Source organism: Eurytemora carolleeae, unplaced genomic scaffold (genome assembly GCF_000591075.1).
Source record: "Eurytemora carolleeae unplaced genomic scaffold, Eaff_2.0 scaffold774, whole genome shotgun sequence".
NCBI lineage: Eukaryota > Metazoa > Arthropoda > Copepoda > Calanoida > Temoridae > Eurytemora > Eurytemora carolleeae.
The window spans coordinates 116,449-139,616 of record NW_019396761.1 but is presented as its reverse complement, the minus strand read 5'-3'; the positions used below and the strand labels follow the sequence as shown (position 1 = coordinate 139,616).

The following is a 23,168-nucleotide window of genomic DNA, read 5'->3' as shown; positions in this document are numbered from 1 at the left end:
TCACATTCTTCTGATTAGAACGTTTTAATAGTTTCTGAATATTAAAGGAATTGTCGATATTTCAAGAGACATAAGATTTAATTAAGGGAAGGGAATAAAGATACCTTTAAATCTAATTCATTCAGACAACGCTTTTAATTTTACGGTTGTGAATCTACAAATGAAGATTCACTTTAAAATACGTTTACAGTCCCTTTAATGCATGTTATTTGTTTAGGATGCGTATAAGAAAGGATCAGATGCAGAGCAGAACTTTATCCAAAACCTTGCTCTCTTCTTCTGCACGTTTCTTAAGGTATGCATGACAAAGCTTACTTATGAACGGGGGGGGGAGTTAATTCTCTCGCTATTTTTAAAATGAAAAACTGATTCAAACACTGACTTAATACATTCATTTTGTATACGAGGAGAAAAAAGGTAGTCAAATAGGGGGTTTGGGTGGGGAGAACATATTTATATTAACAAGCTTGGGAACCCAGCGCTGCCCAGGTCAATAATAGGTAACCCCACCGTTTACCCGCACTTGGTCGATTTTACTGGTAAACAAAATTTACTTAAAAAGTCGGCAAACCTTAACTTAAAATCCTGAAACCAAGCTAACATTTCCGTGGTTCTCCGTGGTACCTCAATTAGAATTTTAGGCAAATCGGTCAAGGGGTTCCTGAGTTATGATCGGACAAACAAACAGAGATTACAACTTTAAACAGTCAAACCCCTGTCAGTTCTTAAATGACTCAAATCGTATTCCAAAGAAGAGAAATTGTTAGGCTTGGAAGACGAAAAAACAGAATTTTTAATTTTTTGATTTTTCGCTGATTAGAGTGAATTAAGATATTGAGAATTTAACTTTTATGAAGTTTGATGTTTTTTCAACCAATAATTCAAATTAAATATTTTAAACATTGATACATTTTAAAAAAAAATTATCATAGATCAAAAGAAAAAGTACTAGTTAGCCTTGTTGTCTCTAATTTGCCTAATGGGGGAAACCTGAAAGAACTGACGTAAGAGGGGGGGGGGGGATCTGAACCAACAGAAGGATTAGAAAAATTAATTAAAAAATTTTTAAAAAAAGTCTGGTATCGCACAGATAAAGACACTCAGCAACACAAAATTTGCTTTCTAGCTTGATGATCAAAATTTGAGGCAAATCGGTGCAGGGGTTTCTGGGTCATGATCGGACATAAAACCTAACAAACAATCAAACAGAGATTACAACTTTATATATTTATATAGTTTAAGATATTAATGATAACAAAATTAATAAATAATAATTCTGTTTGTTTGCAGGAGCATGGTCAGTTACTAGAGAAGCAAGGGGATCAGGAACCATTGCTTAAAGCTCTTCACTACCTTCTTCTAATTTCAGAGGTGAAGTTTATTTTTTGAGGGGACTGCTAATGTAATTTTTATAGTTATCTATTCAAAACCGTCTTCTTTTTTCTTAATTCAGTTAAATTATCACTGCTGCAAGTCAATTTTAAGCAAAACTGCAATTGCAAATTATTTTTTCTTTCAGGGTTGTATGCTGTATATTCTTACTTTCAATATCAAAATTTGATCAAACAGGGATAAGAACAAAAGTAAAGAAAACAACATCAATAGAGAGAGGAAGATGAAAAATTGTAACCTAGTAAAAGGGATGAAAAATTGTAACCTAGTAAAAGGGATGAAAAATGTGTTCAGTTTGAATTTTTCCCCTAAAACTAGTCTGGAAAATCAAAATAGGAAAAAACAATATAATTTTGTTTGAATTTTCTTTTACTGAAGTTTCTTTCCTCAGAAGAAGGAAAAGTTTTCCATTTAGATTGAATTCTCTTCCCCTTAAGTTTCATGCAAATTCAGAATATTCATCTTGAATTTTCTTCCTCGCAAGTAATGTATGGGAAAATAAAAAAAAGTTGGGGAAAAAAACTTTAACGAGATGAATTCTCTTCCCCAAAAGTTTAAAAGAAATTTAGAAAAGAGAATAAATTTAAGACCAAAATAAACCTCAACCAAAAAGGTCAAATCTTCTGAGTAAGTGGCTTGAAACACACGATGTCCAGATTTATCTAAAAAAAAATAGAGAAAAAGAATCATTTCTATTCTAAAAATAATAAATCTCTTATCATAGGTTGACGACACAGAGATTAGTAAGATATGTTTGGAATATTGGAATTCTTTAGCAGCAGATTTATACAGAGAATCTCCTTTCAGGTTTAATTATTTTTTTTATTTTTCAATGGTTATTTTTTAAATAAGTGACCCCTTTACTCCATAGTTTGTGGCGAATCGGGTGTGTACTTGCAAAACGAAGGGTTCACATCACCTCTAAGATGCATTGTTCAGTGTTAAAAGGATCAGCTGTGTCGATCACACATATAAAGATATTATTGAGAAGAATAAAAATGTGGAAGGAATTTTGATATTCGATATTTCTAGAACCACTAGCTAGCTCTTCCCTGCTCTTATCATTAGATTCATGTTTGTTAAGAGGAATTTAAACATTTTTAAATCTCTTATGTCTGATTCTATTTATATTCTATATTATATATACCTGTAATCTATTCCTTCCACCCTTGAATTTTTTTTATTATTACAATAAAGTTCCGCCCTCTCCCTTAAGCGTTAAAAAACTTATAATTTTTGCAGTTCAACTGGTAGTCCTCTCTTTATGTCCCGGCCTATCAACGCTGGAACCCCGGTCAGAAGAGGGTTTTATCAACCTGTTCTTACAAAGGTAAATTATATCTCTTTATGTCCCGGCCTATCAACGCTGGGACCCCGGTCAGAAGAGGGTTTATAAACCTGTTCTTTACAAAGGTAAATTATGTCTCTTTATGTCCCGGCCAACTAACGTAAGGACCCCGGTCAGAAGAGGGTTTTATCAACCTGTTCTCACAAAGGTAAATTATGTCTCTTTATGTCCCGACCAATTAACGCTGGAACTCAGGTCCAAGATCAATTATAAGTGTAGCACTAATTGTATTCAGTAGTATTTGTTTTCTCTTTCAAACTTTTTATTGAAACAATAAAGGTACAGATCTGAGAAAATTGTATAATAATGATAAAAAAACACACGAATATTCATTTATATATATACATTCAAAAATGCTTCTCGCAAATTACTCTCTAATTTAAGGTATGGAATTTAAACTAGTAGAGACTTAGCAACTCTGAGATCTGGAATAAGATCTTACATGAAATGAAAAAGGACCTCTCTTTTTGAATATAATAGAAAATAGAAAATAGAAAAAGACTTCTCGTCTAGGGTAAAAAAAGACTTCTCGTCTAGTAGTAGTATTTGTACTATGAACTGTAGTATTAAATTTGAACTCATAACTCAGTGATATTATTTGCACCGTGAAGTATTACTCATACTATGCATTATTTGCACTTAAAAGAATAATTACTTGTACTAAGAATTAATATCTAAATATGTAGCGTAGTATTATTCGTTCAATTTTGAAGTAATTTTTTACTTTTTGTACTTCTTGTACTGTATTATGTAGTATAAGTATTTTTATTACTACTATAAGCTAAGTAGTAGTATTTTTACGCAGTAATAATTGGGGATTTAGTTCTACGCAGTTCTATGGTGTACATCGCAGTATAATTTGTACTATGCAGCATTATTAGTAATAATCGTACTATATATAGACCATAGTGTCCAATATCATATTAAATTATCTCCAAGCTTTAACGCCAAATGCGCACATAATGCTCGAAACCTTATACAGTTTTATAGATTGATTCATTCTCTTTAATATTCTGGTAGGTCCCTTAAATCTTAATTTAGCGCTATAAACGATCTAATATGATGCGGGACACCCTGTAATATTATTTCTACGCAGTATTATTATTTGTTCTATTACTAAATAGTACAATTAGTACTAAAAGTACAAATAATTCTAAATAACATAAATAATACTATATATTATAAATAATAAATATTATAAATAATACTACAAAGTATAAATAATTATCACAAAGTATGAATAATACTGCATAGTATAAATAATATTACATAGTACAAATAATAGTACATAGTACAAATAATAGTACATAGTACAAATAATACTACATAGTACAAATAGAACTACATAGTACAAATAATATTACATAGAACAAATAATACTACATAGTACAAATGATACTACATAGTACAAACAATACTACATAGTACAAATACTACTACATAGTACAAATAATACTACATAGTACAAATTATACTACATAGTACAAATCATACTACATAGTACAAATCATACTACATAGTACAAATCATACTACATAGTACAAATCATACTACATAGTACAAATCATACTACATAGTACAAATCATACTACATAGTACAAATCATACTACATAGTACAAATCATACTACATAGTACAAATCATACTACATAGTACAAATCATACTACATAGTACAAATCATACTACATAGTACAAATCATACTACATAGTACAAATCATACTACATAGTACAAATCATACTACATAGTACAAATCATACTACATAGTACAAATCATACTACATAGTACAAATCATACTACATAGTACAAATCATACTACATAGTACAAATCATACTACATAGTACAAATCATACTACATAGTACAAATCATACTACATAGTACAAATCATACTACATAGTACAAATCATACTACATAGTACAAATCATACTACATACTACAAATAATACTACATAGTACAAATAATACTACATAGTACAAATAATACTACATAGTACAAATAATACTACATAGTACAAATAATACTACAAAGTACAAGTACAAATAATACTACATAGTACAACTAATACCACATAGTACAACTAATACTACATAGTACAAAGACTTCTACATAGTACAAATAATACTACATAGTTCAAATAATACTTCTTAGTTTAAATGATACTACATAGTACAAATAATGCTTCATAGTACAAATATTACAACATAGTACAAATAATACTTCATAGTACAAGTTTTATTATTTTGTTTCTGGGTAGTTCTTAGAATATTTAGGTGTAGGTGTAATAACTACACAATGGCCCTAAGCTTGGTTCCTTAATCGAACCACCCTGGTATGCATGCCGGACCGTTAGTACAAAAGAATAATTCAATGATTCTAGCTCGCGTGTATGGCTGAAATCGTTGAAAAAATGCCCCTCCTGGTGTGTTATCTAAAACAGTCATCAAAGTTCCCTGCAAAGTTTGAAGAAAGAATGGAATGAAAGTCGTCTTCTTACTTATTTGTTTCGGGATTGATAAAATATGCATTTGCACTTTGTGTACTTTATAGTATTATGGTTTTTGATCTCTATGAACGTATTTAGGTTGGGTATATTATAGTGGTATATATTTTCTTACTCCAGTATATTATGATCTTGTTTAGGTTTTGTATATTATGATATTGTTTAGGTTTTGTATATTATGATCTTGTTTAGGTCCGGTATATTATGATCTTGTTTAGGTCTGTTATATTATGATCTTGTTTAGGTCCGGTATATTATGATCTTGTTTAGGTCTGGTATATTATGATCTTGTTTAGGTCCGGTATATTATGATCTTGTTTAGGTCTGGTATATTATGATCTTGTTTAGGTCCGGTATACTATGATCTTGTTTAGGTCTGGTATACTATGATCTTGTTTAGGTCTGGTATATTATGATCTTGTTTAGGTCTGGTATATTATGATCTTGTTTAGGTCCGGTATATTAAGATCTTGTTTAGGTCCGGTATATTATGATCTTGTTTAGGTCTGGTATATTATGATCTTGTTTAGGTTCGGTATATTATGATCTTGTTTAGGTCTGGTATATTATGATCTTGTTTAGGTCTGGTATATTATGATCTTGTTTAGGTCCGGTATATTATGATCTCGAAGATGGCTAAACCTGAAGAAGTTCTAGTAGTTGAAAACGACCAAGGGGAGGTTGTAAGAGAATTTATGAAGGTTAGTCGGTTACTTCGTTATTATTTTCTATTTCCATGTAATATAATAGGCACTGGGGTCGAGGTGGGGGGGGGGGGGCAATGATTAGTTTCTGTGATGTTTTTGTTTAAATGAAATGTATTTTAGCCTCAAATAAAAATTAATTTTGTTTCAAAATGCACCCTTCACTTAAAAAATTTTTGTTTAAAAATTTTTAAAAATTTTAATTGAATTCACTTTGAGGGTGGGGGGAATGCTAGGAATATTGAAGCATTGTGTTATAGAATTTAAAAGGTTTTTGGATTTTTCTCAAAAATAAATAACTTCCCATAATATGTTCAGTTTGAATGAAAAATAAATGCCCACAATGAATAAAGAAAAGTTCAGGAACATTTCATAAAAATATCTATAACCACTTACGGCACGATGTTTACAACAAAGGTTTTATATTGAAGAATTTGTTCTGAATCAAGGAGGTTCATGTTAAGATTATATTATATCCCAAGCCTAGGCTGAAAACCACTGCGGACAGAAATAACAGTGTTATTAATTTTATGTTAAAATTTTAGCCCCGTATTTTTGTTTCTTAATGATGCCTGAAGCAATCTCTGTATCATTTCATTTCATTTCATTTCATTTCATTTCATTTCATTTCATTTCATTTCATTTCATTTCATTTCATTTCATTTCATTTCATTTCATTTCATTGTAGGATACAGACAGCATCAATATGTACAAGAACATGAGAGAAACTCTGGTCTATCTCACGCATTTAGATAATGTCGACACAGAGAGGATCATGACAGAGAAATTGGCAAATCAGGTATGCCCCAACCCCCTCTGCGTGCTCCCCCCCCCTTTCCCTTCGGTTGCCTCTGGGGAAAAATTACAGTTCCATCAAGATTTAAAATTGAACTAGGCTAATCCAAAAAACACATTATTATCGAACTGGCAAACTGGCGTCTTTCAGTTGTAGCGGTCTTTGGCCAATTAAAAAAAGTGAATTGTGTAAATTTTGACTCTTATAAGTGATAAAAATTGGTTAATCTCTTAATTTAAAAAAAAACCAGTTCTTTCGCAGGAAATTGCGAAAATTTTCATTTTTTCGTGAAATTTCACATTTTTTGTTCCACGAAAGAAAAACGACAAATTTTGCCTTTTTTCGTGGAATTGTCGCATATTTTGTATTTTTTTCTCTCACTAATTTCCGCATCGTTTTCGCTTCCGTTCCCAAAAATCATTTTCGCGAAAGTTTTCTTTCGCTGGACAGTGGAAACCCTAATCATGACTTGTATGCTAGGTGAACGGTAACGAATGGTCCTGGAAGAACTTGAACACTCTGTGCTGGGCAATAGGTTCTATCTCTGGCTCAATGCATGAAGAGGACGAGAAGAGGTTTCTCGTTACCGTCATCAAGGTTGGTCTATTGCAGGGGTAGTTATTTTCTTATATAAAATCCCCCCTTGAAAACAATCTTTTCCCTTGAAGTTAGATAAAGTAATGTTGAATTTTTATGTTTTTCTTCAAATTCTCACAAATAAAAATACCCCTGGTCCATGATCTAATTGACCACATCAAACTAACGCTCATTTAAGTTTGAATTTTTGCACTTGTTGTCTGAAAAGTGAATTGAAAAAAATCTATCACACACTAAAAACTAGATGAGTTACATTAAGTCGAAAAGTGAATCGGCTTAAAACTCTCGTGATTTTGGTGGGATTGTATCGGGAAAAAAAATTTCTGGTTATTGGTAAATTCATCTTATTATTCGAACTTTTCTTAACAGGAGAAAAAAGAAATACAAATATATTTCTGAGATCATTAACAACAATAACAGTTACGGTCTGACTTAAAGCCAAATTTCACTATAATGTTACTCATTGGAAATAATGTAATCTCGTTTGGCAGTCTTGGTCTCTCAAACAACTGGGGCAACTCTTAGATTCCATACTAGATAATCTATCTGAATTCAATAGATCTTTTCAAACTCCATTTTCTATTTCTCTTTTTTAGGATCTGTTGGGGTTATGTGAGCAGAAGAAGGGAAAGGACAACAAGGCCATCATAGCCTCCAACATCATGTACATCGTGGGACAGTACCCTCGCTTCCTTAGAGCTCACTGGAGGTTTCTCAAGACCGTGGTCAACAAACTCTTCGAGTTCATGCACGAGACACACGAGGGGGTTCAGGTCGGTAGAAGAAGATGGGGGAGGGGGTCGACAAAAGGGAAATGGATAAAAATGTGTGGAGGGGGTATGGGGGTCAGATTTTGTTAAAGGGGGGGCGTATCTTGAGAGCCGTAGAAAAGGAAAAAAGAATGTTTGGGAAATGCTAGTGTAAGAAATAAAAAGCCAATGAATAAATTAATAACGATAATTATTGAATTTAGGATATGGCTTGCGACACATTTATCAAAATAGCGCTCAAGTGTCGAAGACAGTTTGTTCAGATTCAGGTAACAAATTAAATTTTGAACAAATAGATTATATTAGATTTTTTCTTTTTAACAAATAACAACGTTATTCAGTATTATGAATAAATAATATTGTATATGATTTGCGACAATATTTCCTAAAAGAATCATTCCGTATCTATAATAGTTATGAGCTACTTTTCGCATAGCTCTCTAATGATTAAAATTTATTGGATATATAAGTTAGAATAATTTTGCAAACGTAGTTGCAGATTTTTCTTCTTGGAAAAAAATGCAAACATTGGTTAAAAACTACAATTAGGGAAAAATCTATTTGCAAATGAGGTTGCAATGGACTGCCTTTTGATCTATAAAAATTATTAAATAATAGGGAAATGCAAGGAAAACCCGAAAAAAGGACTTTTCATCTGACGACGAAATGGATTCAAAAATGGCCAAAAAGAGACTTTTCGTCTAAAAATTCCTGAGAATTTCCACTATGAGAGAAAGTAAAAATAGAAGAAAAAAAGAATATAAATGGATTGCTTGTAAAACTCGAGCTTACATGGAAAGATGTCAATAATTCACTGGTTGTTTGAGTTTAGTTTAACTTTGAAATTAGTTGTTATACCTCAAATATTATTCTCAGAATTTTTGAATGTTCAGAGATTAGGTTCATGAATCTTTCTGAGATCATAACTATTTAACATGACATCTCAAAGTAGTTCTTCACGACTGTGCTTTAAACCTTTATTCTTCAACCTGGTCCGACATTCGGTGTATATTTCTTTGAAATATTCGACGCATGTCTTACCCATTCTGATCCTAGCATTGACCTCGAGGTGTAACATGTCCTTGTGTTTGGTCTCTCTCCACTGACCCATTCTGTGTTATCCTTCCACGAGAGTCTTTGGTCGAGTGAATCCCCCATGTATGGATACAGGAATACATAATTAGAAACATAAAACAAGAAAAGATAACAAATAATTTGCTTTTGCGCTTTGCGCAAACATACCTAGCTTTTTGGAAGAAAGGGATTTTCCAAGAGGGACTACATTATTTTTAAAGAAAATATACACCCCTGGATCAGACATATCATTAAATATACGATCTTTAAGTTTTTATCAACTAAAGTGTTAACTCAACCAATCGAGTGGCGTTTGGAGAAACCAGACCACCCAATCAGAGACGTCGGGAAATTTTAAATTGTGCGCGCTTTTTAATGAGTGGACTCTCATTGGTCAAACAAATTACGGATATCCAAAGAGAGTGGATTAAGGATGAAAAATAAAAGTGCCCACATTGGATATTCAGATTAAGCAATCGAGATTAAAGGTATCGTTTTCAGTTCTTGATCCGGTTCCATTCTTTACACTGACAGATCAAGGATCCGGATCCAATTGAAATAGATCCTAAGCATCACTAAACAATGTGTTCCATGTTTGTACTGTTCAGGTGGGAGAAGTGATGCCGTTTATCGATGAATTATTGTCCTCCATAAACTCAATTATCTGTGACCTCCAGCCTCAACAAGTTCAAACCTTTTACGAGGCCGTCGGGCATATGATCTCAGCAAGGTTAGTTATGCCATTTTTATTCAAGCTCGCCAATATATTTTTTCTCTAAAAATCATCCTGTGCCTTATAGATATGATTCCCCCCCCCCCCCCAAACCAAAAAAATATTTATGGGGGGGGGGGGGGGGGGAGGATTGAGAAAGGAAACAAATTGGACTTGAACTGAATACGCGTTTTCCTTCCTTTCCATACTGTTTACCAAAATGATTTAGCTTGGAAGATGCTGATGGCCATGATGTCTAATCCCATGCGTGAATTTAGCGTTGCCATATTATATAAATGAATCTGTATTTTTCATTCATATTCCTCATTTTACATTCCTTACAGTATGATTTTTCATGAAATCTTAATCTGTTTCATCTCAATCCCTTACAGTTATTTTTTTACTATGTAGAAAAGTATTAATCAATACTTTACATGATTTTTTTTAGCAATGATAGCAACTTTAGATTTTTATTTGATGCTTTAAACAGTTGAGCATTATAGCTTATTTAGCAATGATTAGCAGCTTTATAGTATTATATGAAGCTTCTAACAGATTAGCATTATGGCTTATTGAGCAATGATAAGCAGCTTTAGACTAATATATGATGCATGACATCTTATTTAGTAATGATCAGCAGCAGCAAGAGCAGCTTATAGAGAAGTATATGATGCTACCGAACCAAGTCTGGGATGACATTATTAACCAGGTAATTTTCGTTATCATTTAGTCTTTTCTTTCAAGGGACTGTCATCGTATTCTAACAAATTGTCATCAGTTGTATTCAGGGTTACCCACAAATGATTGAGACTTTTATGACAGTGTGATTGTGTTAAGTTTGAATTTAGTTGTTAGCAGTGTTTCGGATCCGGATCCGGTCGGATCCGTATCATTTGGTCGGATCCGGATCCGGATCCGTATCAGGATGCGGATCCAATATGGATCCGGGTAGCGTCAAAAATTAACCAAAACCATGGAATAAATAAATCAAAATGGTTCGTAAATGTATTATTTACATTTTACATGACGAAAATTTTTCAAAATTATCTTTAATAATTTAATGTTTACATTTATATAATAGTAAATTAATGACGACATTTTTAAAATAATAAATATAGTTTATAAATTATAACCTTGCATAACATTTAATAGGGAAAATCCGATTCACAGAATCAAAAGTTACCTCGGATCCGGATCCGGATCCGTATCAGGAGCCGGATCCGGATCCATGAACACGGATGCGGATCCGCGGATCCTGATCCGGATCCAAATCAAAATGATATGGATCCGAAACACTGGTTGTTAGTCTAAAATCAGGTTTTTTTAAAAAATGATTTACTTGACGATTTGGCAAAAAAAATGTGTGTAAACAATAAGGGGGAGAAAAATTTGAAGCCTCCTTGTTGTTAACAACTTGTTAGAATACCTGGCGTTGTCTGTAAAATACCAAATATCTCGTAAACTTCCCAGGTGACAAATGTTAAAAGAATTATTTGTTAAGCATAAATATAAAAATAACACTACTTTTTTACATAAATTTATTGTCTGAATATTAATAGTTTCCTATTTAGGCGAGTAAGAATGTTGAAGTGTTGAAAGATCATGAAGCCGTAAAACAGTTGGGCAGTATTCTGAAAACAAACGTCAGAGCATGCAAAGCACTAGGTAATAGCTTGGTGGCCCATTAAGAATAAAAAAATCAAATATGACAGAGTTTTTTTTTTATTCATAAGTTGAAAAAGTTTATTTTTCTTCTTTTCACTAATTATCATGAAGTCGTTCTAACGTTTTCGGTTGCTACAGTCTTAAGAGGTTGATGGATAGTTTTTTTATTAAAAATTATTTTTTTTTCTATGCTTGTGAATTAAGCATGATGAATAAAATCGATTTTGCGTACCTATATCAACTTTAGGTTGGTAAATGAGGACCTTAATCTTCTCGCTGAAAAATGAAATTGTATTAAAAAATCTGATTATCCTGAAGCTTGTTTTTAACCAACCTTATGTACAGGGCACCCGTATGTACTACAGCTGGGAAGAATCTATCTGGATATGTTAAACGTGTACAAGGTTATGAGTGAAAATATTACAGCGGCAATCACACACAACGGCGAACAGGTAAATTGTATATAAATTTGATTCTCTTTGTCTTTTTTGTCCGATCATAACTCAGGACCCCCTGTACCGACTTGCCTCAAATTTCAATTGGGGCACACTAGAGGCCCACGGGAATTTTCTTAGCTTGGTTTTAAGGTTCTAAGTTGAGTGGGTCAACTTTTAACGGGAAAAAATATCTAAAATCGTAATTCACGACAAAGGGCGGGTAAACGGTGGACTAACTATAACTCTCTTATGCAACGCTGGGTTCCCATTTACTTGTATTTGATAAAACTTGAAGGGCCATTTTGATCACATACTTTACACATTTGGACAACATTAAATTTTGGATCTTTAACATTTTCTTCAGGTGACAAAGCAGCCGTTGATCAAGAGTATGCGTGTAGTAAAGAAGGAGACCCTGAAGCTGATCAGCTGCTGGGTGGAGAGATCTACAGATCCTCAGATGGTTCTAGATAATTTTATACCACCCATGCTGGATGCTGTTCTAGCGGATTATCAGCGCTGTGCTGTTCCATCGGCTAGGTAAATAGTACGTTTCAAGGGAGAGGGGGAGGGTGTGGTTTATACAGCGAAACTTATGTATTTCCTATCTGGGACAATTTATTTCCCTCTTACGCGTTGCACGCCTCTTTGTTTCTTGTTGAAGTCAAGCCTCCTCCTCCTCCTCGAAGTTCACCTTTTTAGCGCACCAAAACTGTTCCATTATACTACTACAATCCAATTATGTTCTCTTCTTCTTCTAAGTTTGCGTGGTCTTCAGAAACCTGTAAAATACGTCAGTTTTTAGTCGTGGATTTGGGGGAAATATGATTTTGAAGGGGGGGAATGTGAGTCTCAAACTAATATACACCCCTGAAACAATTAGAATCAATAATTATCTTAAACATTCCTTAAAATTTTATTATTTGAAAATTATCTTTTTGAAGAATATTATCTTAATTATTTCTTATCAGACAACCCTTTCTTAAAACAGTGATTTTAAAACATACTTTATTTACTCCGTTAGATTTGGATCATTATATTAGATGGTTAAAAAATTCAAGGGGCGTTCATATTTTCTTTTTTAATTAAAGAATCCAAACGAGAAAATTTTCTGAAAAAAAATGTTCGCATCTGGCAAACGCTTAAGCCTTTGAAAAAAATTTGAGGGGAAAAAAACATTTTTTTATTGTCAACATTTTAGGGAACCTGAAGTATTATCTGTAATGGCCTGTGTTGTAAACAAACTGCGGAGCCACATCACCCCTCATATACCCAAAATATTCGACGCGGTCTTCGAATGTACCCTGGAGATGATCAACAAGGACTTCGAGGTCCATCCAGAGCACAGGACGAACTTCTTCACACTTCTCCAGGTAGCGGTCGAGACTTACTTATCTTCGACCGATTCTGGGTTTTCGTTTCTCGACATTTTACTTCTGTGAAAGTTGTATTCAAAATTGACGACACTCCTATTTCTAATTAAATTGTTAAAATTTACATAATTAATGTTAAGGCTGTAAACCTGCATTGTTTCTCAGCTTTCCTTGCTATTCCTCCACAGCAGTTTAAGCTGGTTCTAGACTCCATCATCTGGGCATTTAAGCATACTATGCGTAATGTAGCAGATACAGGACTCAGTATTCTATACCAACTTCTACAGGTTAAACAAGAAATATGTTTTGTTTTTTGTTAGATAAAATTTCTTTAAAAAACTTTTTGCGAAGTTGTAACCAGATTTCATATGAAAATTAAAGACTTTGCAAATTGAATATACGGTATTTTCATTCTTTTTGCTTTCTTGAGAAAAAAGTGTAACATAGAAATTGATGGATGGTTCCTGACTAATTGTGTGAATTGTCAAAAAATTGATTGATTGATTGATTGATTGATTGATTGATTGATTGATTGGCTTTTTGATCAACAATGATCGATTTATCAACAATGATCGTTGATTGATAGATTATTTCAATATTTGGTTGATTTATCATTTGGTTGGTTGGTTGGTTGGTTGGTTGGTTGGTTGGTTGGTTGGTTGGTTGGTTGGTTGGTTGGTTGGTTGGTTGGTTGGTTGNAGGGTCTAATAATAATAATAATAATAGTTTAATAGTTTAATAGTTTGATAGTTTGATAGTTTGATAGTTTGATAGATAGATTGATTTATTGACTGTATTCAGAATGTTTCCAACCATCCTGATGCTGCCCAATCCTTCTACCAAACCTACTACACTGATATCCTGCAGCATATGTTTAGTGTGGTAGGTTTCAGAAATTGAACAATTTATAAATGTGGAGATTGATTTTTTAAATTTTTGTTAGTTACTCTCCTAAAATTCCGTAGTCCTTGTTCAATTAACAGTTTGTGGTTAAAGAGTCGCAATTTTTCTGAAAAAAAGCTCAATTCTTAGGCACGGTTGTGAATCTGTTTAAATCGACTGAGAATTGCGGGTTCAGCCCGTTTTATTTTCCAATTTATTCTTGTAGTAATATGATAATCTAACGAGGATAAATTGTAATAATGGAAATTCTGTAACAAGTAGAAATAATCTTGATGCATTCTCAAACTCAGGCCATTAAATTTGATAAACCTTGAATTTGTTTAGGTAACTGACACCTCACACACAGCTGGACTAACCATGCATGCTACTATCCTAGCGTATATGTTTACTCTGGTTGAGAACGGCAAGATTTCTGTAGCCTTGGGTCAACCTACTAACAATATTCTATTCATACAGGTACAGATAGTTTGTCTGGCTCGCAATTAGCCAGTAAGTCGAAAATACAGCTTTTAGTCGAAAATAGTCAATAGGCTAGTAATGTAACTAGTAAGTTTGTTATTCAGCTACACTTATTCTGTAATTTGTCTGTTATGTTCATTAGTAGCACAAAGTAAGTGAGACATTAATTGGTCTATTAGTTTGTTGGTCAGTTACACAGAGTCAGTATTTCAGTAATTCGTCTGTTATGTCCATTAGTCGCACAAAGTCAGTAAAATAGTAAAATAGGTTGTTGGTCGTTACACAAAGTCGGTATGTATTTATTGAAGAAATATGGGAATTTATTATTTGTCTGTAAATCTATTAGACTGGGAGTATGTCTGGGATCTGTAAATTACGGGGCTTTTCTTTAACTTTGATCTAACAGATTTCAGAGTTTTAAATGTCAGATTGCTAAGATATAAGAGTTAAATCATTAAACTTTAAAGTTTAAGGCAAGTGGCCAATTCCTTTGCAAGTATTTTACTGAATATTGAGAAAGATTCATTCTGTCTTTTTTATTTTATTTTATTACTTTTTAAACTTGTGTCATAAAATAGCAAAATGCATCCGGAAAATTGGGACGATTTCTCACATCTTTCCTATCCTTTCAGACCTACGTGGCAAACCTTCTGAAAACTGCATTCCCACATTTGTCTGATAATCAGATCAAGATTACCGTGACAGGACTGTTCAACCTGGACCAGGATATTCCACAGTTCAAGGACCATCTTAGAGATTTCCTCGTACAAATTAGAGAATTCACAGGTAGAAAACTCACCCCGGCATTATTATTTTTCTTATACATGTTCCGTTTGCAAATGTGAATATTTTTCAGAATTGGACATCCTAAGTCCAACCTTTTCCTTCTTTTTTTGATACTTTTTAAATTCATCGATTTCCCCCTAAAAACCTGTTTTTTCCATCTCGGGTGATATTTTTTAGAAAATAAACGCCCATTGCAAGATCCTCGCATTTGTTGGTTTTATTGTGATCTTCATATTCAGTTTATTTTCTTTTTAAAGAAAACTCGTTTTATTTTAAATTTTCTTTTTTTAAGGTATTGTAGAAAAACTATAAATTTAAATTTGGCCTTTCGGGATATTTCAGTAGACTTTCTAAAGGCTGTACCGATCAGATCCAAACTTTTTCTGGACACTCAAATGTATTTTTATTTATTAATAAGAAAACGAGCTAGTTGATCTCACTAGGGGGGATGATAGTTTTTTACCCGTGTGCTCGGTTAGCTGTACTGTACAACACATACAACTGTTAACTAATAATGATTTACTATAGGCATTGCCAGAATCTCCTTGATAATAATTAAATATGCAGTACGCTCTCGGTATAGTTCCCGGCCTATACAATTAGTAAAAAATTAGCGGACATCATCACTATTCACTCTATACAATATCTTTGTTGCTTTGAATTCCCTGGCCTAAAGGGGTATTTCTTTAAAATAATTACACCTGATGTTTAAAGGTGAGGATGATAGTGACTTGTACCTGGAGGAGAGGGAAGCATCCTTGAAGACTGCTCAAGAGGAGAAGAGGAAGGTTCAGCTCTCTGTTCCTGGGATACTCAATCCTCACGAGATACCAGAGGAAATGCAAGACTGAGGTATGAAGAACTTAAAGAACCCCCGGGGATCCCTACATCCAACCTGTTTTTATTTGGATTTTGTCCTGACCTAACAATTCTCACTGGAACCCTTTGTAAGTGTACGGTGGTAGGCGATTATATCAATATAATGAAGGCAACTTTTTGTAAGTTTTAATTAATAACCCCAGCTTTTTTGAATAACATGTTTACAAACAATTAGAAGAGGCTTTGATATCGAAAGTCGTATTCATCATTAGACGATCAGTGTTGGGTACTGATTGTACCCTCTTTCAACCGTTTTCTAATTATTCAACGTTTTTTTGTGAGGGAGGGGGGGTGGAGGAAGTTCAGCATATTTCAAAATTGAAAACCCAAAATAATTGATCTTTGCCAAATATTTACTTTGGTTCGTCGTTAGATCATTTATCCGCCACGAGTGTCAAGATCTGGTAAAAGGTAAATTGTATTAAAAGAAAATAATTAATTTAAAAAAACGTAGAATAATTTCAGGAGCCATTTGCATTTTAATAGTTAATTTAAAAATGGATTAAATAGGCTTACCATTGTCATTTGTCGATGCCTCCTAAACACTAAAACACAACAATGTCATCCAAATTTGAAAAAACTGTCTTGACTTAAGCTTTGACTTTAGATGGGAATTCATCAGAAGTGGGATTTAGGTTGTTTCGTGCTTTTACATCTAACTTGAACTCCGTGCTTAAAATCTGAGTTCATTGGATCCGCAACATTTTGCCTTCTTGTATTTGGATCCAAGGGAAGACTTGTTGCTCTCAAAACTATTGAGAAAAAAATAAAGTCTGTTTAATTTTCTTATGTCTGAATGCAGGGGATATTAGTTCCAAAACTAACACTTGGTCCATTTTTCTAACACTAAGTGTTAGAAATGGGCTAAATCTATAAAGTTATCTTTTTCAAAAGTGTAAATCTTTAAATCCAAGACGAGTAGAACAAAATTACACCATATATTTATAAAAAATGGTTTAAACTATATATTCAAACAATAAATGTCAATTTTAAACTTAAAATAGGTGTGAGAATTAGTTTTCGATAATTCTTGATTTCATTTTCGAACATATCCCTATTTTGAAAAAATTCCCGATTTTCAGCTCATGTCGCGTTTCCGGAACATATCCTGGTTTTGAGACAATTACCGGAATTCATATCAATTTTTAAGCATTTACGCACTTAAGTAACAAAACAAGATTTTCGATAAGGTAAAATAGAACAAAATAGAAAATTAAAACAAACTGTTCTTTTATAGTTTAAAAATCATTACAGCGTTGAGAAATCAAAATATTAATATCATTTTTTCTTACAAATTAGATTTAACTAGAAATGCGGAATACTTAAAAATGCATCATCGATATTCCCTAATTTAACAGATAAAAATACGGAAACTTTAATTCTAGAATTAATTCAGAAAGTTATGAAAGTGAAGACTGTTCTTTATTGAGGATTATACTCAAACGAAAAAGTGGTTTTTGTCTTGAAAATGGTCAAGAGATTTAATATAAAAACTTTTATGACATTTGATTTTAAAAAGCGAAAGAAGGGGAAAAAATAGAAGTTTTCTTTTGTTTAAAAAAAAATCGATAAATCTTCCAAGAAATGTTCATGACCTGAGTCCGAATTTAATGAATTTAAGCCGTGTGAAATCCCCCAAAAACCGGTTACAATTGAGTGCCGGCTCAAATCTTAAAAACATAGAATACGAATTAAAGTGGAACTACTTAAATCGGCTAAAATTTTTTAAATTCTGGATCCGGAACCGCATCTAAATAAAATGCAGGGTGGCCAAAATGTACGGATTGTACGGATTGTTTTCGAAAATTGTACGGATTGTACGGATTTCTTCTGAAAATGTACGGATTTTTGTACGGATGGGTTCAAAAAAGTTTTGGCCACCCTGAAAATGGATCCGAAGCACTGCAGTTGAATTAGTATTCAATTCCTCTTTCTTTCAAGATTACCCAACCTTTACTCAGGTTCTAAACTGTCAAAATTTACTTTTTTTCTGTTTCAGTTTCGTCAAGTTCAGAACCACGACATTGTACTTCTTCCATCAGCCGACCCAAGTCCGTCTAGACTCTAGAATATTCCACGGAACAGGAAAACCAGCTCCCCTGATCCATCACGCAAAACTCAACAACTTTACGCCATACACCGCCATCTTTAGCCAACCTGAACAGTTGATTTTTCATGGGATTTGTTAAAAATGATTTTCAGATTTGTTAAAGCTATTTTAATGGATTTTTTTAGTGCGTTACATTAACGCTAAGCCATTTAACAAATTGTCGATCAAAGTCGTAATTTACGTCAAAAGTTGATTTATTAATGGTCATATTAATTCCGAATAAAATGAAATTTAAGCTTGGAATTTAGACGCTACTAATAATTGGCTGTTTTTAGGGTCCTCAAATATTTTTAAGCCAGTATTTTTTTCATTGACATGCCAAAGATGGGTCAGTTTAGTGAATTACGGGTTTTTTGTTACTCCAAATGGTGTAGAGGATGTAACGCATGTTAGATGCTTTTAATAGTGGTCTGGGCTTTTTTAAAGCAAATTGTCGACAAATTCAATATTATTTTTCTTCAGTTTAATCCCGGTAAAATGGCTCTAACATTTAATATGTACAGTGTACACTATACAGTATACAGTATCCTTATTATACTGTACAATTAATACGCTGTAGTATGTATTGAAGTGCATTTTATTTTTCAAACTGTAGCATGTACTTGGTACAATTTATACATTTATGTACGCAGAATATTGAAAACTGTACTCTTGTCATACAGTACAGCTGTTCTGTACAATGGATGTACATGTAAGTAGTTTCGCGAACATCTTGCGGCTTTTCTGTAACGAACTGTAATAAATGTAAATTATTTTCTTGTGAAATTTTTACGTTTGTGCCAGAGCTTAAAAGAAAATAATGTAGAACATATTTCATCATCCAAGTCGCTCATCCGTCGTTAGTATTTTAACTGAACGACACCATCGTCGTTCACGAACAACTTGGTTGCCATGGCGCAGCTAGAACTTGTGAGGGGCGAAATTTAATTTTTATGGGCTGGGAGGGGGGTACACGCTGTTTTTAGGATTTGAGGAAGCCACATTTTTAAATTTAAATTTTAAATTACAAATTAAAATCACACTATTTCAGGGGATTCCGTTTCGGCCACTCTAACCCTCTTCAATTGTTACAACTTTGTAAATTATACAGGATACACTGCTAATTTTGGCTGTCTTAACTAAAACTATGTAATTTAAATTATTAATGTTATATTTCCATGAATAATCTAACCAAAGTTCCATTCCTCTATTTATTTAAATAACTCCAATCGAAGTACGAGCCTTATTATAACCTAGGATGATCATTTTAGGAAAGTTTGTTAAACGGGACAATTCAATAATTTTCTTCTAATGAGTTTGGAGTTTTGGGTTTTTGATAAACCAGTTGTGGGCCATGATAAGCTGGGAGCTGCCGACCATAGCAGTGTTGATCAGGATGCACGGTTCGAGCCAATCCTATCCATCTTCGGGACTGAGTCTTGCTGACTATATACTTTTAGTTAAAGTATTATTAAAATATAGTAAAAAACGGCATTTTTTAATTGTTAAGGGTTGGCTCTATATCATAGTTTTATAATAAGCATGGTTTGTTCTTGCTTTTAAAAATATATACTTCCAACAGTTTCCAACAATTGAACGACATAAGTAAATAAATTAAACATATGCGCGACGCGCCGAAAATGTCTGTTCTTCTAGTGTCTTTTCATGTACTTCTTAGTGTCTGCTAGTTCCCATGGCTTAGTCATATTCATAACGTATATAAAGTCCTCTATTACAGTCTACAGAATTTTTTGTAATTCATCCACTAGTCATATTTGTCCACTCTGTCCCTTGATCGCAGTGCAGTCCTAAGTAGTAAATAGTTCCCGGCGGTACTCAACTATATTTTGTCAGTACATAATTCATAACAATCTTTCTGTTCGAAGTTCCTCTGTCCTTGTTTGCCAGTAAGGGACTTATCTCTGTTTTCCTCTTATAGTCTGCAATAGTCTGATAAGGGTTTCCAGTCGGAATCCCGTTGCGCGCAATGTTGCTTCCGCTTGCGCTATAATTGCGAAAAAGGAAGTAATTAAATATTCGCGGAATTGCTTTTCCATCTAAAAATCAATATTTTTAACTGTTCGACTTACAAATTTATGCAGCAGATAAAAGAATGGAAATATCCCTGTAGATTATAAAATAATCGAAGCCCAAGTTTCACAATTGTTTCAACAGATTTCAAATTTTTAAGTTTCAAATAATTTTGTAGTTAATTAACATTTTAAAATGATACATTTCTCATTCGTTCACATTGGATGAACATTAAAATGGAAACTTTTTTTGTTTAAAATTGTGAGGGTCGTTTAATCAAAATTAGATATTTTGCTACAGTGAGAACCAGAAAACTATGGAACAGAAGGAAAACATCACAGTGTAATTAATTGATGTCGTTACAAATTAGCAAAAAAAAATTAGTATCCTCTTAAATCACTTATTCAGTTACATTGGTCTGCTATATTCTAAAATGTCGTCTTCTTATACCAGAGTTTTCTGGTTATCATGCTGCAAATGAATATTATAGAACAAGGTTAAGCTTAAATTCAATTTTCTTAGCCTTTGAGACTGGGGCAGTTCAGTTCATTGCATTTTTTGTTGTTGAAAGGAATTGCGCAATAATTAATTGCATTTAAATCATGGATATATCATAGTCAAAGTTTGATGTAATTTTTTCGCTGGGGTGTTATGCAGTATGTTAGACATTGGACCCTGGAACTTACAATTGTCTTTGGTTTTCGTAAAGTTAATAGATGTCAAAGGAGTATATGAAAACATTGTAAGTCTTTAAAACTTGAGAAGATTTGGCCTCCTTCTTTGTATTATAAAAATTGTAGAAGATACTAAAGATTTAAACAACCTTGCTGATATTTAATATTTTGAATTTTAAACAAATTTCTCAATATCTTGGTCAATTCTTAAGGTACAAAAACGGCAGACCACATTCTGGAATTCTGAAAACAAGGCGCCTTTGATGCTACAAACACTTTGAAGAAAATGCTATGATCACAAGATTTCAGCTACAGTATCTCATTTCTGCTTACTCCAGGGCCCACCATCTACCAAAGTGCTTCGCTAATTTGGACCCTGAACTTCTTTTCAAACTTTTTCTAAAGTACAAATTATTTTTATAGAATGATCATTGCTATGCAGAGGTTTTAGAAATTTCCTAAAAATATCTAGGGTCCACTGAGATATAACAGCTGCGTAGCCCACCCACAAAGTTACATGTTTAGTGTAACATTAAATGATATATGTATTGTATTATAAAATAACGACGACATAAAATGCAAAAAAGTTCTACAATAAACTACAGATGTCATGTAGGAACATGTTGAGAAATAAAAATTAATCAAAACACGTTTGGGTGGTGGTGATTATACTCATTGAGGACTTCTGCCCTTGTCCTAGAGTCTATGTAATTTTTAGTCATAGTTTTTATTCTATAGTTTTTATAGCTCTATTTTATTAAGCAAACAAAGATTTAAATAATTGATTAACTTCTGACATGCATTGGGGAAGTTGCATGATTTATGATGTTTGATTATGTTGAACTGCAGAAAGTGATTTTTTCTAGAATTTTCTGTTTTTAAAGGTTCATTAATAATTCATTAAACTTCACGGAGTGGAATTATGTAGAAAAATTATTAACGGAACTGTGTTTCAAGTGACACTCCATGCAGAGATGGCAAAGCCAAATTACCAACAGTAACCTGGAAACCTTTATCTGATCAATAATGTAAAAGATATTGTAGTTTTTCAGGTTTAAAAGTCTTAAATTCTGATAAATTTGCTATTCTTTGTGGTTTTACCCTGAGAAAGTGCCATATTCAAGATTAACGATCCAAAAGTTCCGATAAAAAATAGTTCTTTTTATTTTGACATATTTGCATATATTTTTTTCAAGGGCTTTTTAATACTTAAATTTTAGATCTGTATTCTGACCGACTGCTATTCGTCTCTTAATTCCCATGTTTATTGGGACACTCTGTATAAACAATAAAGAGAGAATAAGTTTGAGCGCGCTTGTTTCATTGTAAGCCCCCCCCCCCCTACCCAACCGGTAAGGGTTAAAAACTGCAAAAATTTGGTTTATTTGTCTAGTTCCTAGGCCTTTCAACCCTCAGTGATCAAGGAAAGACCAAGCATTAAACATGATTTTACTGCTGCTTTGGGGCAACTTAGGGTTAGTACTGACACATGACACAAAGGCTTTAAAGTTTGAAAGCATCATATAATCAATCAGGAATAAAAAATAATAATATGCATTGTGTAATGTGTAACCCTGTCGTTACCCTTTATTACTGATATTAGAGTATCTATAATCTATAAATATGCACGTATAAAGTTGTAATCTCTGTTTGTTGGTTTGTTTGGATGTTTGGTCATAACTGAGGAACCCCCTTGACCGATTACACGTAGATTTAACGGTTCGGTCAATATTTCAGAAAACTTGTGACTTTCGATCACAATTTGACCCCTTTAACATAATTTTATAGCCTTTGATCTTAAATATTTTTTTGCTGGCATATACATTTTGATGAAAAAGTATAAAATAAACAAATCTGTAAGTTTAAAGACTGTTGAGTTATAGACGAAAGCACGTTTTATTTCAAATAAAAGAAACCGAATGCTTCTCTCTCTGGTTAGTTCAGGGTGATTAGTCTAAAATTTTGGATTGTGGA

The 23,168-nt window shown here is 33.0% G+C and overlaps 1 protein-coding gene across 1 annotated transcript in view; it reads left to right on the top strand.

Moving 5' to 3' along the window:
* LOC111708328 (exportin-1) overlaps positions 1-19,267 on the top strand; it is a 28,776-nt gene extending 9,509 nt beyond the window's left edge. Inside the window, exons 11-31 of the mRNA XM_023481662.1 lie at positions 218-295; positions 1,291-1,371; positions 2,117-2,199; positions 2,635-2,722; positions 5,854-5,946; positions 6,638-6,748; positions 7,226-7,342; positions 7,939-8,115; positions 8,316-8,381; positions 9,795-9,916; positions 10,526-10,607; positions 11,470-11,563; positions 11,909-12,015; positions 12,365-12,540; positions 13,202-13,373; positions 13,514-13,660; positions 14,175-14,255; positions 14,601-14,732; positions 15,368-15,521; positions 16,236-16,373; positions 18,400-19,267. Of these exons, the coding sequence (XP_023337430.1) occupies positions 218-295; positions 1,291-1,371; positions 2,117-2,199; positions 2,635-2,722; positions 5,854-5,946; positions 6,638-6,748; positions 7,226-7,342; positions 7,939-8,115; positions 8,316-8,381; positions 9,795-9,916; positions 10,526-10,607; positions 11,470-11,563; positions 11,909-12,015; positions 12,365-12,540; positions 13,202-13,373; positions 13,514-13,660; positions 14,175-14,255; positions 14,601-14,732; positions 15,368-15,521; positions 16,236-16,372 (2,298 nt within the window). The 3' untranslated portion in view covers position 16,373; positions 18,400-19,267. The remainder of the gene's footprint in view (positions 1-217; positions 296-1,290; positions 1,372-2,116; positions 2,200-2,634; positions 2,723-5,853; positions 5,947-6,637; positions 6,749-7,225; positions 7,343-7,938; positions 8,116-8,315; positions 8,382-9,794; positions 9,917-10,525; positions 10,608-11,469; positions 11,564-11,908; positions 12,016-12,364; positions 12,541-13,201; positions 13,374-13,513; positions 13,661-14,174; positions 14,256-14,600; positions 14,733-15,367; positions 15,522-16,235; positions 16,374-18,399) is intronic.
* Positions 19,268-23,168: the final 3,901 nt, after the last annotated feature.